Source organism: Pseudorca crassidens, chromosome 19 (assembly GCF_039906515.1).
Source record: "Pseudorca crassidens isolate mPseCra1 chromosome 19, mPseCra1.hap1, whole genome shotgun sequence".
NCBI classification, from domain to species: Eukaryota; Metazoa; Chordata; class Mammalia; order Artiodactyla; family Delphinidae; genus Pseudorca; species Pseudorca crassidens.
The window spans coordinates 3,941,490-3,954,355 of NC_090314.1; the positions used below are offsets into that span (position 1 = coordinate 3,941,490).

The 12,866-nt window shown below is 64.7% G+C and overlaps 1 protein-coding gene across 1 annotated transcript in view; it reads left to right on the top strand.

The window, feature by feature from the left end:
* Positions 1-12,866, top strand: part of MYO15A (myosin XVA) — a 50,095-nt gene that overhangs the window by 21,228 nt on the left and 16,001 nt on the right. The window contains exons 26-51 of the mRNA XM_067716428.1: positions 760-841; positions 919-1,049; positions 1,468-1,563; positions 1,989-2,224; positions 3,394-3,575; positions 3,842-3,914; positions 4,111-4,299; positions 4,510-4,670; positions 4,778-4,872; positions 5,373-5,493; positions 5,693-5,760; positions 5,833-5,910; positions 6,068-6,248; positions 6,340-6,472; positions 6,798-6,903; positions 7,043-7,115; positions 8,148-8,269; positions 8,445-8,504; positions 8,943-9,018; positions 9,304-9,419; positions 9,508-9,626; positions 10,732-10,873; positions 11,334-11,445; positions 11,538-11,612; positions 12,002-12,180; positions 12,676-12,791. Of these exons, the coding sequence (XP_067572529.1) occupies positions 760-841; positions 919-1,049; positions 1,468-1,563; positions 1,989-2,224; positions 3,394-3,575; positions 3,842-3,914; positions 4,111-4,299; positions 4,510-4,670; positions 4,778-4,872; positions 5,373-5,493; positions 5,693-5,760; positions 5,833-5,910; positions 6,068-6,248; positions 6,340-6,472; positions 6,798-6,903; positions 7,043-7,115; positions 8,148-8,269; positions 8,445-8,504; positions 8,943-9,018; positions 9,304-9,419; positions 9,508-9,626; positions 10,732-10,873; positions 11,334-11,445; positions 11,538-11,612; positions 12,002-12,180; positions 12,676-12,791 (3,122 nt within the window). The remainder of the gene's footprint in view (positions 1-759; positions 842-918; positions 1,050-1,467; positions 1,564-1,988; positions 2,225-3,393; positions 3,576-3,841; positions 3,915-4,110; positions 4,300-4,509; positions 4,671-4,777; positions 4,873-5,372; positions 5,494-5,692; positions 5,761-5,832; positions 5,911-6,067; positions 6,249-6,339; positions 6,473-6,797; positions 6,904-7,042; positions 7,116-8,147; positions 8,270-8,444; positions 8,505-8,942; positions 9,019-9,303; positions 9,420-9,507; positions 9,627-10,731; positions 10,874-11,333; positions 11,446-11,537; positions 11,613-12,001; positions 12,181-12,675; positions 12,792-12,866) is intronic.

Consider the following 12,866-nt stretch of genomic DNA (forward strand, 5'->3'; position numbering starts at 1 on the left):
CCTGCCCCGTCGGGCTCCGGGGGTGGGGGTGGGGCAGCAGGAACGGGGAGGAAGCACTTGGCCCCCAGGCGGAGACTTGGCCGGGGCGGGCTTGGGTTTGAATCCCCGCTGGGCCCTCAGTAGCCGCGATCTCCCCACCCACCCCTTGGGGATGTGCAGGGAGTTGAAAGAGAGGCTGCATGGGAAGGGTGTGGCTAGTGCGGGGCTCACAGCAGGGGCCCCAGTAACCGGGCCTGATTAGAATCTGGCGACCTGAACAGCACCGGCTCTGGTGGTGCTCTCACCTTCGTGCCAGTCTCGGCTTATCGTTGTATAACCCACTGCCAGACAGACAGACATAACCCCAAAGCCCCGAGGAGCTGCGCCTTTACTGGAGGTTCTGTGGGCGCCGGGGAGGGGCCCTGTCACACGTCTCTCCAGGACTTCCCAGAAATCCTGTGCGTCTCTCTTCCCAAAGTGTCACTCTGTGCCTTCGGCCTGTGTCTCTCTCGCTGTCTTTTCCCACACCCCGTTTCTCTGGCCGCACCTCTGCCCCCCATCTGTGAGGTGGGCCTGGGGCCGTCGCCTCTGCCCGCCGCTGCCCACCCTGACCATCTGCTCTCCTGCAGCCGAGGGCAGAGTGGAGGCTCTGGGTGGCGGAGGTGCGGCTACGGGGGCAGGAGGTGGGTGCGGGGTCCGGGTGGCCGCAGGGGACAGGAAGGGAGGCCGGCAGGTGGGGGAGCAGCAGGCCTGTTTCCTCACCCTGTGCCGTCCCCCCAGGAGCTGAGCAAGCGACAGGTGGTGGCTGTGGGGCACCTGGAGGTCCCAGGGGAGCTAGCTGGGCTCTTGCGAGCAGTGGCAGGTACATCGGCGCCAGGCGGTGTGGTGGGAGCGGGTGCGCGAGGGGACCAGGCCCCTCATGGCCTCCTCTGTCCACAGGCCTCAGGCCGGGCCAGATGCCCCGGGTGGCCCCCGTGCGGACTCCCCGGCTTCAGGCTGAGCCCCGGGTCACGCTGCCCCTGGATATCAACAACTACCCCATGGCCAAGTTTGTCCGGTGCCACTTCAAGGTAAGGGCTGGCAGAGGCCCAGTTAGAGCTGGCACTGTCCTCAGCCTGGGGCTGGCTCCTGGCCACCCGCGGTGGGATCAGGTATGAGCCTTTCAGTTGCTGGGTCTGTGTCATGAGGAGGCCGGGGTCTCCGGGGGCCCTGGATAGCGGTGGAGGGCCCTCGGGGGCTCGGGAGGTGGCTGCTTGGAAACATTTCAGAAACGTAACGAGCGGTGGATCCATAGCGCATCGTCCCTGCTCCTCATTTCCTGCCCCGAGGGGGCCTCGTGGGGGCTCTGTCACCGAGATGCTGGTGTCTGCCCCTCTGCAAGCCGGTTACCCGTCTGCACACTGGGGACCTGCGTTTCCCGGGCTGCTGTGCCCCAAACGCGTCCGTCTGTCCCAGCTCTGTGCCCACGTTCCTGCCCTGTGCCCCCAGGAACCTGCCTTCGGGATGCTGGCAGCGCCCCTGAGGACGCCCCTCACACGGCTGCCGGCGGAGCATCATGCAGAGGCCGTGGGCATCTTCAAGCTGGTACGGGTCTGCCTAGACCACCTTCGAATTCATAGCCCCTGTCCCCGAGGCCAGACGGCGAGGCCCCTCGCCCTGCCCTCCTGGACCCTCTACTAGCCCAAGCCATGAGCCTGGGAGGGATGTGGTCGGATATGCATGTTAGAAAGTACCTTCTGGGGCGTGGAATGTGCAGGAGGTGAGGGGCCTCCTGGAGGCCGGGGGTGCGGGGAGGGGCTGGGGCTATAGAAGGTTCGTGAGCAGGAGAATCTTGATTTTTTCCCAAAGCCTGGGTCACCTGGCCCAGGGTATGGCTATTACACTGTAACATGGGGGACTTTCATATGGGCAGGGGGACATGGGAAGGACACGAGAGGGATGTGGGGTGGGGGTGGGGACCTGGCGGGAACAGCCCTCCGAGAAGCCCAGGAGAGTCTGTTTGTGGCCAGATCCTGCGTTTCATGGGCGACCCCCAGCTGCACGGAGCCCAGGACCACGTCTTCGGGAACTACATCGTGCAGAAAGGGCTGGCGGTGCCCGAGCTGCGGGATGAGATCCTGGCGCAGCTGGCCAACCAGGTGTGGCGGAACCCCAGTGCCCACAACGCTGAGCGGGGCTGGCTCCTGCTGGCCGCCTGCCTCAGCGGCTTCGCGCCTTCCCCGCGCCTCGACAAGTACCTGCTCAAGTGAGTGGAGCTGGGGGGCCCGGGGCGGACGCCGGGTCAGGCTGGGCCAGGAGGGAGGCTCGGTCCTTGGAAGCTCAGGCTTGGGGGCTGGCCCGGGGCTTCACTGCAGAGGGCGGAAGTTGGGTGAGGCGGGATACAGGGCTTCTGGAACTTGGAGGTAGCCAGCCCAGGGTGCGGGGAATTTGGAAGAGAGGCGCTGACCTCTCACATCTTGGGGGGCGGGGTGTAGCGGTATGGTTAGGAGTATAGACTCCGACAGTCTGTGTTCAAATCCCAGCTCAGCCGCGTATGACCTGTGTGACCTTGGGCAAGTTACTTAATCTCTCTGAGCCTGTTTCCTCTCCTATAAAACGGGGCTGATAAGAGTACCTACGTAGTAGGCTGTGTGAGAATTAAATGTGCAAACACGTGTGAAGTGCTTAGAACAGACCCAGGCCCACGGTAAGTGTAGCCTGCTGCGTGCGTGTGGCCGTTGTCAGCATCCTGGTCTTGATGAGCTGATGGTGATGTTGCTGTCACTGTGCTGGGTCATACGAATGATTTGCAAGGGAAGGAGCTCAAGCAGGCCCTGGGCAGCATCGTAGTTCTGACACTTAGCTGCTGTGTGACCGGGGCCAAGTCACTGCCCATCTCTGAGCCTCTTTCCTTATCTGGAAATTGGGGATGGTAACAGGACCCACCTCACAGGGTAACTGTGAACTACAGAGCGTGCAGAGCTCCCCAGAGCCGTGTGCAGTAGGGGCAGCTCCCTTGGCCGGCCCTGGGAATCTGTGCTGGGGGCAGGGCCACTACCTGCCTGCTGGGCTTCCCGTGGGCACGGCTCTAGCTTCCCTCTGGCAGCCGCTGTCTGCCTGCTCCTCTGGTGCTCCTGGCCAGGCTGCCAGCGGTGGGGAGGGGGCAGGGAGCCCGGCACAAGGAGTGCCCGCCACTGCCAGGGATCAGGCTGGTTGGTCCTGGGTCAGGTTGAACCCTCACGGCCGTCTCTGAACTTGGAAGCAGGCTCAGAGAGGGCCGATGACCGCCCGGGGTGGCCTGGTGAGGGAACAGAGGGAGTGCCCAGAGGCCAGAGCTCTGGGCCGGCCTGGGCCCCCTGACTAGGCTCGGGGCCTTCCCCCACTGCCGGCCAGCCTCAGATCCCTCCTCACCTCGCGCCAACTCCTACCCATCAGGTTTGTGTCTGACTATGGGCGGAATGGCTTCCAGGCTGTGTGTCAACATCGCCTCATGCAGGCCATGGGCCAGGCTCAACAGCAGGGCTCTGGCGCTGCCCGCACCTTCCCTCTGACCCAGCTCGAGTGGAAAGCAACCCAGGAGAAGGCCGGAATGGCGCTGGACGTGGGCTGCTTCAACGGTGAGCTGCCCTCTCCCTGCCCCACGGAGGGGCAGCCGGAGTCAGCAGGCGCTAGTAGCCTGGGCTTAGGAGGCGCTGGGGAGGGGCCTGCGGGATGTAGCCCTGGAGAGAGGTCAGTGTGTGTGGGCGCATGGTGGCTGGACCTGGAAGCGGGGAGGGGAGCCAGGGCCGTGAGATGCAAATTCAGGGTCCAGGACGAGAGCACGGGAGCCGCAGGACTGGCCCGCAGACGCTCCGGGCTGAGCCCTGCACCCGCTGCCGCCCAGGTGACCAGTTCTCCTGCCCGGTGCACTCCTGGAGTACGGGGGAAGAGGTGGCTGGAGACATTCTGAGGCACAGGTGGGCTCCTGGAATGCCCCACCCAGTGCACCCCTGTGCACCTCGGAAGGAGGAAGGGAGGGACGAGAGGCCAGGCCCCCAGCCCCGGAGGGTCCACTCCGGCCATGAGTGGTGTCTGGCTCCCATCCCAGGGTCTCCCCCGGTGGTACCTCTCGGCTCTGTCCCTTACTCCCAGCCCTTCGCGTGCTGTCTCCAGGGGGCTGACCGACGGCTGGCGGGGCTGGACGGTGGCTAGGAAGAAGGGGGTCCAGTGGGCAGAGCTGGCCGGCCACGACTACGTGTTGGACCTGGTGTCGGACCTCGAGCTACTCAGGGAGTTCCCGCGACAGAAAGCCTACTTCATCGTGGGTGCAGAGGGGCCCACGGCTGGCAGGGGAGGTCCCAGGTAGAGATGGCCTCTCCTAGCACAAGGCTCCCCCTCCTGGATGCTGGCGGTGGGGGACTGCGTTCTGAACTTAAGCTTCGAGGCTCGCCAAAGGGCCCTGCCTTTAAAGGGAGAGAGTCAGCCAGTTCCAGGGCACAGGAGAGAACGGGGGTTCTGGGAGGGCTCTGGGTCTCTGGGGGGTCAGCTGCTGTGTGTTCTCCATCCCCACAGGGTGTTTGGAAACAGCTGGGACTCGGACGAGGACGCGCCCGCTAGGCCCCAGCCCCTGGGGCACGTGCCCGTCGTGGCCAACTCCGATGGGTACTGCAGCCACAACGAGGACGGTACAAATGGGGAGACTGAGGCCCAGAGAGGGACAGCGACCCACCAAGGTCGACCAGCAGTGGCTGCTGTCTCTGGTGGGGGGGGAGCCTGGGAGCCGGGCGTGGTCATCAGCAGGAGAAAAGGACTTGACTTTTGTGTCCCCCAACCCCGCCAGACTCGGACAGCCTTGGGGAGCCCGCTGTGGCCCACAAAGGACTGGACTGCTACCTGGATAGCCTCTTCGACCCCGTGCTGTCCTACGGGGATGCGGTAGGGACGCAGCAGGGCGTTTGCAGACCCCAGCACGGCGTGTGCACACAGGAGGCTCTCTCAGCCAGGGTCTGGGGTGGCGTGTCCTCTCTGGAGCTCTGCTGGGGGTCAAGCAAAGGATGAGGGTGTCCTTACAGCTAGAGGTGCTCGGAAGGACCCACAGCTGGGGGTCCGGGACACACTGGGAGCGGGCCCCCGGGCACCCTTGCTCACTCTGGGAACTCCCAGGAGCCCCTCCAAGGCATAACGTGAAGCCCTGAACAGGGCGCAGCCCCTTTGAGCCTCAGTTTGCTCCCCTGTGAAAGGGGTGGGTTGGGGCTCGCAAGGTTGCCGGAGGCCTGACCGGGGTGCCGTGTGGGCAGAGGGCGGGCACACAGCAGATGCTGGCCGGTGGGAGGCCCCCAGGACACAGGCGGTGGCGGTGTCAGGTGCCTGTTGCCTTGGAAGCTGGGGAGTACGGCGCTGGGGCAGTCACTTGAGCCACCTGCCCCCGCTCCCAGGACCTGGAGAAGCCAACAGCCATTGCCTACCGCATGAAAGGGGGAGGCCAGACTGGTGGAGATGGCGGTAGCGGCAGCAAAGGCGGCCCCCGGAGACCTCCAGAGCCAAGGCCAAAGCTAAGTCAGTGGCTGCCCCCGGTCGGTTCCAGGGTCGGGCAGGGTGGAGCCCCTCGGTTCTCAGGGCTGCTCTGGCCCTAGAACAGAGGCAGCCTCGGCCGTGGGGAGAGGTTGAGCCGGCGGAGGAGGGGCAGGCACAGTAGGGAATCCCCCCCATCTCCCAAGCCTCTGGATCCACGTCCCCTGACACGGCCGCCCTGCAGTTCCAGGCCTGGACGCCTCCACGTTGGCCCTGCAGCAGGCCTTCATCCGCAAGCAGGCTGTGCTGCTGGTGAGTGCCGGGCTTGGGGGCTGCGGGGGGCGGAGCCTGGGCCTGCCCGCTCACCACCGCTACTCTCCCCAGGCCCGGGAGATGACCCTGCAGGCCATGGCGCTCCAGCAGCAGCCCCTGAGTCCCAGCCCAAGGCCATCGCCCCCAGAGGTGAGTCTGGTTCCCCAGGTGAGTGCTGTGGTGCCCTGGGGCATCGCTGCACCTCTCTGAGCCAGGAGCCCCCTCAACCCCTCTTGGGCAGATGTGGGGTCCCTGAGAGCAGACTGATGTGTCCCGGGAAGTCCACCCCACACCCTGCTCTCCACAGAAACCCATAGCGCCAGAGGCCCGGCCGAAGTTCGTAGGCACCGGACTCCCGGCCAAGCCCGTGCTCTTGCGCTGCGCTCCAAAGCCTGTGGCTCCCGCTCCTCTGGTCAAGGCCCCGAGGCCCCCCACCAAGCCCGTGGCCGTCCCCATTCTAGCTCAGGACCGGGCGCCTCCAGAATCCAGTGAGTGTGCTCTCCCGGCCGGGGGGCCTCCCACTTCCCAGGGTGGGGCTGGGAGGGCACTCTCACCTGTGCCCCCGTGCCCCTGCCGCAGCTTCGCCCAGCCTAGAGCTGGTCCGGTCCTCGACCCTCAACTCGGAGCACTTCCCGCAGCCCACGCAGCAGATCAAGGACATCGTCAGGCAACACCAGCAGCCGCCCCGGGGAGGCCGGCCCGAAGCCTTCAGGTCAGCCTGGCCTCCCCAGCCCTCCAGCCATCCGGACGGCGGCCTCCCCACGGGCCTGCTCAGCCACCACCCATATGCCCATCTGCTGGGTTCGCAGCCCCCCCGCCCAGCAACTTTTAGGGAGTGAGTGTGTTCACACAGGTGGTCCAGATGAGCCACCCGGGCAGAGGGAGGCCAGGACCACTCTCTAGGGTGTGCTGTGTGTCCCCACACCCGTCTCTGGTCCTCTCTGGGTTCTCGTTTATAGTGATGGGGGTGGAGGAAAAAGTTCCCTATTGTAGAGTTATGTGGCTGGGAAGAGGAGACTCAGTGTCCCACCCACCAGGAAGGACGGCGGGAGGGTGTTCGTGAAGCGGCCGGACCCCCACGAGGAGGCCCTGATGATCCTGAGGGCGCAGATGAGCCATGCAGCGGCAGCCCCTGGCACCCAGGTGAGGGGCAGGGTCTGGCTGGGCCCAGGTGGAGCAAAGGACAAAGTGGGGCCTCTGGGGGAGCCTCAGAAACCAGCTGGCCCCTATAAGCTGTGGCCTTGCTGCTCCCCCCTGAGCGCTGTCTTTGGGGCAGGGACAGGTCCCCAGAGAGGCCGTAGCCCTGGTGAAGCCAGTGACCAGCACACCAAGGCCATCCGTGGGGCCCACTCCAGGTGAGGGCCAGGAGGGAGGGAGGGAGGGGCCCGAGGGCAGGTGTCCAAGTGTGAACACAGGTGAGACTTGGTCTGCGTGACGGTGGCATGTGTGTCCGTGTCCCTGGGCCCGTGTGGACCCACAGTGTGGACGTTTGTGTAATTGCATCAACACTTAACACTGATTTCAGTCCCAGCCCACTCTGGCTTCACTAAATCCTCACTAAGACCCTTCAACACAGTACCATTTGTGCCTCTAGATGTTACAGGTGGGGAGACAGGCCCAGAGAGGTTAAGTGACTTGCCCACGATCACACAGCTCAACAGTATCAGATCAGGGATAGAAACCCAGGCCTCCCGGCTGGAGCCCTAACCTCTGCATCTCCTGCCTCACGGCAGCCACAGCCCTCTTAACAGAGATCAGTCGGTTCACGTCACGCCTGTCAACAGCGCTCCAGTGGCTCCTGGGATAAACTCCAGACTCCTCACTGTGGCCCACGTGACGCAGCATGACCTGCCCACCTTCCCAATCCCATCTCCTCCCGCTCCCCCCTCAGACACTCTGTTGCTCACTGTTTCTGGCACACACCGAGCTCACTCCTGCCTCAGGGCCTTTGTCCTTGCTGTTCCCTCCGCCTAGAATGCTCTTCCAGGAAGATCTTTGCGTGCTCAGCACCTCCTCCACATTCAGGTCTCAAGTGTCACCTCCTCAGAGAGGTCTGCCCGACTGCCCAGACCGAACGCCCCTCACAGACCAGCCCCCAGACTTTCCTAAGTCACTGGTGTTATTTCCACCCCAGCTCCCGGCACTGAGAGCTCTGTCCTTCTGAACTGTCTGTTCCGCCCACACCTGCCGGGGCCTGGCCTCCAGGCAGCGGCCTGTCTCTCCTGCTCCCAGGCCCCCGGCCCCTGGCTGGGCCTGCGGGCGCCGGGTCTCCATGTGCGGGGAGGAGGGCTGGGCTGTGTGAGTGTGCACGTGTGCCCGCGTGATCAGGTGTGTGTACGCCACGGGCCAGGAGGCCTCTCTGCCCCAGCCCGCTTCCGCCTCTGCAGTGCTGGCCTCACGGTCCCTGGAGCCGGCCGAGGACCCCGTGCAGACGCGGTTGCACCGCCTCCTCAGCCCCGATTTCTACGGCTACCAGCATGCCCCCTGGAAGATCTTCCTGCGCAAAGAGGTGTTGGAGCCCGGCTGGGGCTGGATGGGGGCAGAGGGGCCCGAGGCGGGCGGGAGACCGGGTCAGGGCGGAGCTGAGCCAGGGTCAGGGTCAGAGCACGGCTGGTGCAGAGCGAGTGGGGCTGCAGCGGGGGAGGGGCCTCCAGAAGGTCCTCACGGAAACGCTGCTCCCACAGGTGTTCTACCCCAAGGACAGCTACAGCCACCCTGTGCAGCTGGACCTGCTGTTCCGCCAGGTGAGGGCCTCTCCTCCCTAAATGCCCCGTGTACTCAGCAGGGCAGGGGGTGCATAGCCTAGCCGTCTGCAAATCCTCCTCCTTGGATTTGGGGTCCTCGACTACAGTGAGGAGGGGAAGCTGTTCTGCCGAGGCCCCCACTGTAGACAGGGTCGAAGAGCCCACAGTCCCACCTAACCAGACTCACAGCAGGTCTGAGCTGCACGGGGCCTGGGGTCCAACCCAAGCCCCACCATACAGATGAGGAAACTAGGGCTTGGGGAGGGTGGAGGTGAGGAGAAGGGAGAGCATCCTCGGGAGTGGGATCTGATTTACACAGATGACCCCACTGTTGCGTAAAGGCACCCCTGCCACATTCCCAGTCGTCCTAAAACGGTCCAGCGTGGGCTCCCGGGTGGGGGAGTCCCACGGGCCGCCGGTGTCACACTCATCCCACAGATCCTGCACGACACGTTCTCCGAGGCCTGCCTGCGCATCTCTGCGGAGGAGAGGCTCCAGATGAAAGCCCTGTTTGGTACCGTGGGGGCCAGGGGGAGGGAAGGAGGTCGACGGGGCAGCCAGCTAGACACCCCACCCCCGCCAACCCTCCCCGCTCTGCTCTTGGCCTCTCCCACGGCCTGGCCGCAGGTCTGGGTTGGGCTCTGCCTGACCGGCTGTGGCCTTGGCTGTCCCTGTCTGTCTGTGGACATCAGTTTCCCAGTATGGACACTGGGAACACAACAGACTGACACCTCCTTGCCGAGGGTCAGCCTCCCCCCATGCCACGTGGGTCAGTCCCGACCCGACCTGTGTCCCTTAGCCCAGAACCAGCTGGACACGCAAAGGCCCTTGGTGACGGAGAGTGTGAAGCGGGCCGTGGTCAGCATTGCACGCGACAGCTGGGAGGTCTATTTCTCCCGCCTCTTCCCTGCCACGGTGCGAGCCCCCTGCCTGCCCCCTGCCCGCCCAGGGGCTCCAGGGATGAGGCCGGAAGAGCCTCACGTGCCACTCGTCCCCACCCCAGGGCAGCGTGGGCACCGGCGTACAGATCCTAGCTGTGTCCCACACGGGCATCAAACTCCTGCGCATGGTCAAGGGCAGCCACGAGGCCGGTGGGCCGCTTCGGATCCTGCGCACGTACAGGTGACTGGCGGATGGGCGGGAATGGGGCTGGCCGGGCGCTGGACGTGGGCTGGCACCAGCGCTTCCTCACCGGCTGGCTTCACGGCCGTTGACTGAGTGCAGTTGGCCCTCCATATCCGCAGGCTCCACATCCACAGATCCGACCAACCGCGGATGGAAAATATTCAGAAAAAAATTTCAGAAATTTCCAAAAAAGCAAAGCTTGAATTTGCCACTCACCAGCAGCTATTCACATAATGTCTACATTGCTTTTGTGACTATTTACACAGCATTTACATTGAATTAGGTGTTAGGAGTAATCTGAAAAGAAAAAGAATAACCTGGAGGTGGTTTAAAGTATACGGGATGTGCATAGGTTATATGCAAGCATCAGGCCATTTTATAGGAGGGACTTGAGCATCCGTGGGCTTCGGTGCCCTCGAAGGGCCCTGGACCCAGTCCCCCTCGGATACCGAGGGGCGACTGTACCTACGATATGCACGGCTCTGCGCCAAAGCCCTTCAATCAGGGAAACAGGCTCATAGAGAGGTGTTGCTTGTCTCGGGTCCCACAGCCAAGGAGTGGGGAGCTGGGAGCCACGACCCCATCCCCATCTCCGGCCACGCTGCAGCCTGGCCCTCACAGAGCTCGCCGTGCAGCGGGGGCGACCGTGTGAACAGCCAGATGCAGACGCAGCTCGGAAGGGAAAGGGTGCTTCGGCGGCGTGAGACCTTCCTGAGTCCTCGGACTCCTCGCTCCTAGCAGCCCACTTGTCCTTTATACCAGAGCACGGCGCGGGGGGGGGGGGGGGGGGGGGTGGTGGTGGGGAGCCTCGCTCACCGGTTAGGTGCAGGCTCCTTGCTTCAGGAGCTTGAGAGTTTGCTCAAGGACTGAAAGAGAGATTTGTGTGGGCAAAATCTGGGAGGTTGGATCACGAGGCAAAAAAATAAAAGGCACAACTTGGGGAGGGCTGGAAGGTTGTGGGTTCACAGGGTGTGGGCAACACAATAGAGCTGCAGACAGGAGGGGAGGGGAGGCCGGCAGGCGCAGAAGGAGCAGGACGGTGGGTGGAGGGCATCCCTCTAGCTGCGGGGTCCTGCCCTCATGCCACCTTCCCATCCTCCAGCTTTGCAGATATCCTGTTTGTGACCATCCCCTCCCAGAACATGCTGGAGTTCAACTTGGCCAGCGAGAAGGTCATTCTCTTCTCAGCCCGAGCTCACCAGGTCAAGACCCTGGTGGACGACTTCATCCTGGAGCTGAAGAAGGTCAGGGCCCTCCTACAGATGCCCCCAGCAGGGCTGAGGGCCCAGAACGGGGCTCATGCCTGGGAAGCATGGATGCGTGTGTGCGGCAGCAACTGTGTCCATAGGCTCTCGCACGGGCTGTGCCTTCCAGCCGGGATGCCCGTTCTCCTCTGCCTGCTCCTTCAAAGTCCTTTACTAATGCCTCTGGGCTCCATGGCAGCTGCAGTGCTCATCCTCCTGCAAGGACTGCATTGCTCGCCGCTGCCCACTGCGGCGGGAGCATCCGCCCCCATGCTCCCTCCAGGCCAGGCAGCCCCCAGGCCCGGCACCTGGCCTCAGTGGGGAGGCTTCGGGAGGGGTGGAGGGGGTGAGGCCTGGGCCAGTGCTCTGACGTCCTGTGTGAGGGGCAGGGGAGTGGCCCCTGGCCTCCGGGAGAAGGGGGATGGGACTGCAGCCCTCACCCAGCCCCTGGCTGACCCAGGACTCGGACTACGTGGTCGCTGTGAGGAACTTCCTGCCTGAGGACCCAGCGCTGCTGGCCTTCCACAAGGGTGACATCATCCACCTGCAGCCCCTGGAGCCACCTCGGATGGGTCAGCGCCACGGGGAGGGGTGGGCACGGCGGGGGAGGCGGGGGCGGGGCAGGGCGCTTCCCAGCGGGTGCTGACATAGGTCCGGCCCTCAGGCTACAGTGCTGGCTGTGTGGTCGGCAAGAAGGTCGTGTACCTGGAGGAGCTGCGGCGTCGAGGTCCTGACTTCGGTAGGTACCCCGGGACCCCCGTTCAGCTGCCACAGCTGCCAGACCTAGACACCCCAAACAGCGGAGGCACGATTCTGGGTTCCGGGGTCCCAGAGGGTCTGGCCTGGCTGCAGCTCCTAAGGCGGCCATGCAGCCCAGGCCTCTGCCCACATATCTGGCTAAAGGGTCTCCGTGGACATTAGCGTTTCCATGTGTGTGGCCCGAGGGTCCACAAGCGCTGCGTTGTGCTCTCTGCAGCTCCCGCTGAGGGGATGCCTTCCCTTCCCAGAGCTGTGTCCTCCTCTGTGAATGGCCCCGTGACACACCTCCCGCACAAGCTCTGTATCCCTGGGCCCCCCTGCTCCCCAGATGACACCCTCCCGCTGCTCAGAGCCCTTCCCGCCCCCTAGGTTGGCGATTTGGGACCATCCATGGGCGTGTGGGCCGCTTCCCTTCCGAGCTGGTGCAGCCTGCAGCTGCCCCCGACTTTCTGCAGCTGCCTGCAGAGCCGGGCCGGGGCCGCGCTGCCGCCGTGGCTGCTGCCGTGGCCTCCACTGCCGCGGCCCGGGAGGTGGGCCGCAGGAGGGAGGTGAGAGCTGCCCGGGGCTGGGCCGAAGGGCGGACACAGCAAGGGGGTCCGCCTGACTGTGGAGGGGGAGGGGAGGGGCTCAGCCAAGAGCAGGCCACCCTGGGGCCCGGCAGCCTGCTTGAGCCAGCAGTGAGCCAGCCAGACGTAGGACCTATTGGGATGTGACCAGAGATAGCTGGAGGCGTGGCCAGTGGGGTCGGGTGGGCGGGGGTCAGCGGAAGGGTTGTGACCAGGCCAATGGGGCAGGACCAGCCTGGGCCGGCCAGCAGGCGAAGTCCACCTGCGCCGGGGCGGGGCCAGGTGAGGGGGGCAGGTCCAGTCCTGTGGCACAGAGCTTGCCAGGGTGGAGAGAGAAAGCAATGAGGGGTAAGGGTCAGCCGGACCAGGCCACTGGGGAGGCAGTGGGCCCACATGAGAGGGTCTGGGCACAGTCAGCCGGGGGTGGCATTGGGCCCGCTCTGACTGGGCGGGGTGCGGCGGCTGGCCCTCTTGCAGGGTCCCCCAGTCAGGGCTGGCTCTGCGGACCGCGGGGAGGACGGCCTGGCTCTCCCACCGTACACGATGCTCGAGTTTGCCCAGAAGTATTTCCGAGACCCTCAGAGGAGACCCCAGTGAGTGGTGGCCCCACGCCGCATCCCCACCCCGGGGAGGGTCTCTCTGGGGCTTCTTGCAGCCGCCCAAGCGGG